At 56.4% G+C, this 2,204-nt stretch overlaps 1 protein-coding gene across 1 annotated transcript in view; it reads right to left on the reverse strand.

Annotated features, from left to right (window-relative positions):
- Positions 1-228: 228 nt before the first annotated feature.
- The window catches only part of LOC113215241 (LIM/homeobox protein Lhx2-like), a 17,607-nt gene continuing 15,631 nt past the window's right edge, over positions 229-2,204 (reverse strand). The window contains exons 4-6 of the mRNA XM_052272117.1: positions 1,665-1,736; positions 1,338-1,558; positions 229-1,121 (exon numbers count right to left, since the gene is read on the reverse strand). Coding sequence (XP_052128077.1) covers positions 822-1,121; positions 1,338-1,558; positions 1,665-1,736 — 593 coding nt within the window. The 3' untranslated portion in view covers positions 229-821. The remainder of the gene's footprint in view (positions 1,122-1,337; positions 1,559-1,664; positions 1,737-2,204) is intronic.

A 2,204-nucleotide genomic window follows, 5' to 3' on the forward strand; every position in this document is an offset into this window, starting at 1 on the left:
CGGTCGGTCGGTCGGTCGGTCGGTCGGTCGGTCGGTCGGTCGGTCGGTCGGTCGGTCGGCCAAACCGTATCTTATTTTGACAGCCCCTAGGCTAGGACCAAAGTCAATTCGGCGCCCTGAATTCCTACGGCCCTTTCCCTATTCCCCATCCTCATCCCCCAACCGTGTATCCGATGGATGTGTTAGAAATGGGAAGATTCAAATTGTCATATTAATATAACACAAAAATTCACATCTACGTTGTTTGAGGCATAGACATTTTATTTAATAACTTGACGCGCATCTAAATGATACACTGGAATGCGGATGAAAACTCTTATATCACTTCGTCTGTTTTTTAAATACTCAATGCGGATATGCTGTGAAGTCACCACAAAACAAAACAATCCTATGCATATTAACAAGTAATGAAATATATCACAAATTATCGTAAAGTTTTACATATTAATCCCGGAAATGACTTTGACTAGAACTAAGCAACTCATGGGAGCTGGTGTAGAAAGACAAGGATGAGACAGGTAACATGAAGAGGGAATGTCGTCCCCTCGATATACTCTTCGATACTCTCTAAATGATCGAGATTTATCAGCGCGGGCACATTACATCAATCGTATGGGCAAATAACACTTGAGGGTGCAGGAGCGCACCAGCATCAACCAAGCGCCACAAATGTTCTTTTCACTGTCAACGACACGGCAGTTCACTTCTGGGGCCCTAGCGCTGCAGGCGCAGTCAGTAGGGGTAGCGGTAGCGACTACTGGCTTTCACCATCAATGTCACGTGGCGCACCCGACGGGAGCCTGGCGCCGACGAGCGTGCTGTCAGTAGAGGTCGGCGAGGGTGAGGCCGCCCGCGCTAATGGGTCCGTGGGGGCCCACGAGGTGGTGGGCGTGGTGGTGGTGCAGCTCCTCCAGGGTGGCGTCGGCGAGGCCGAGGCCCAGGCCACCGCCACCCGGTCCGCCGCCGGGGTTGGGCACACCCGCGCCGCCGCCGCCGCCCCCCGCGCTCGCGCCGCCGCCGCCCCCTCCGCCGCCCCCGTGGGGGCCGGCGCCCGCCTGCTGCCCGTTCTCCTGTCGCATCATGTTCCTCCTCCACTTGGCGCGCGCGTTCTGGAACCACACCTGGCGACATACAGTCATCAGAAATCACGAAAAGGTTCACAGCAAGAGCAAGAAGGAAGGCCGCTTTGAGCAGTGTCCCGTAGAGTCGGGCAGAAACCCGCATAGAACTCTAGTTGTGCGGCCATGTAGTTTCTTTTGTCAGTGGTGCAGTTTGGGCGGCCGCACTGCCCGGCGCCGTGCCGAGCTCGTTGGGCTGCCTAACCGCCCGGCGCTCACCTGTAGCACCCTTTTGGAGAGACCGGTCTTCTGCGCGAGCTGCTTGAGGTCCTTGGCGTCCGGGTTCTGGTTGATGGCGAAGTACGACTTCATGGTGCGCAGCTGGTGGTGCTTGAAGGAGGTGCGCATGCGCTTCGTCCTCTGCTGGCCCTGGACGCTGAGCGAGCCGGGGGAGCCGACGCCGCAGTCGTACGACATGGTCTCCATGCCCGCGGACAGGTCTGAGGGACGAGAGAGGCACACGTCACTTTCACACTGCCTAACAGGATAAATGTGTTGAAAAGCCTCAACGGTTTCGAGGAGGCACCGATTGGCTTCATACCGCACCTTGAGGCAAGAGGCCGCCGTCGTAGCCCATCGAGTCGACGCTCGAACTGAGATCACCCTTGCTGACCATCTCTGCAACGAAAAGCAAACGAAAAGCATTACACACGCAGCCTTAAAAGAATTATTCGCTGAACTTGAGCTGAACCTTGGTCAATTTGTAATCTTTGAAATTGAACAAAATTCGACACAAAAGTTCGTGCACGTCAGGCGTCGCAGCATGGCGCGATCGGGCCGGTGTCCGAGGAGGTCTGGCGGGACCGGTGGATCCGGCTCTCCCCCCCCCCACCTCCCCACCCACTCAGATCGTTTCATACTATGGAGAGAACTCTGTGTACTTCTCCATGGCTCATACTCGACCGTAAAAAAAACCTCTGCAGCGCCGGTCCGCGGTGTCCTCCCTGCTGGTGCCGCTGGTGCTCCTGAGGTGTCCCCTGCTCCCGCTGCGGCCCGAGACGTTTTCTGTTCTCGAAAAAGCGTTACGTCCCTCTGGCTACGGATTCTTTTCGTGCCTGCCGCCCGAGAGATGGACGTCCTGCGGCA

Source organism: Frankliniella occidentalis, unplaced genomic scaffold, assembly GCF_000697945.3.
Source record: "Frankliniella occidentalis isolate FOCC.00 unplaced genomic scaffold, Focc_3.1 Scaffold187, whole genome shotgun sequence".
Taxonomy (NCBI): Eukaryota; Metazoa; Arthropoda; class Insecta; order Thysanoptera; family Thripidae; genus Frankliniella; species Frankliniella occidentalis.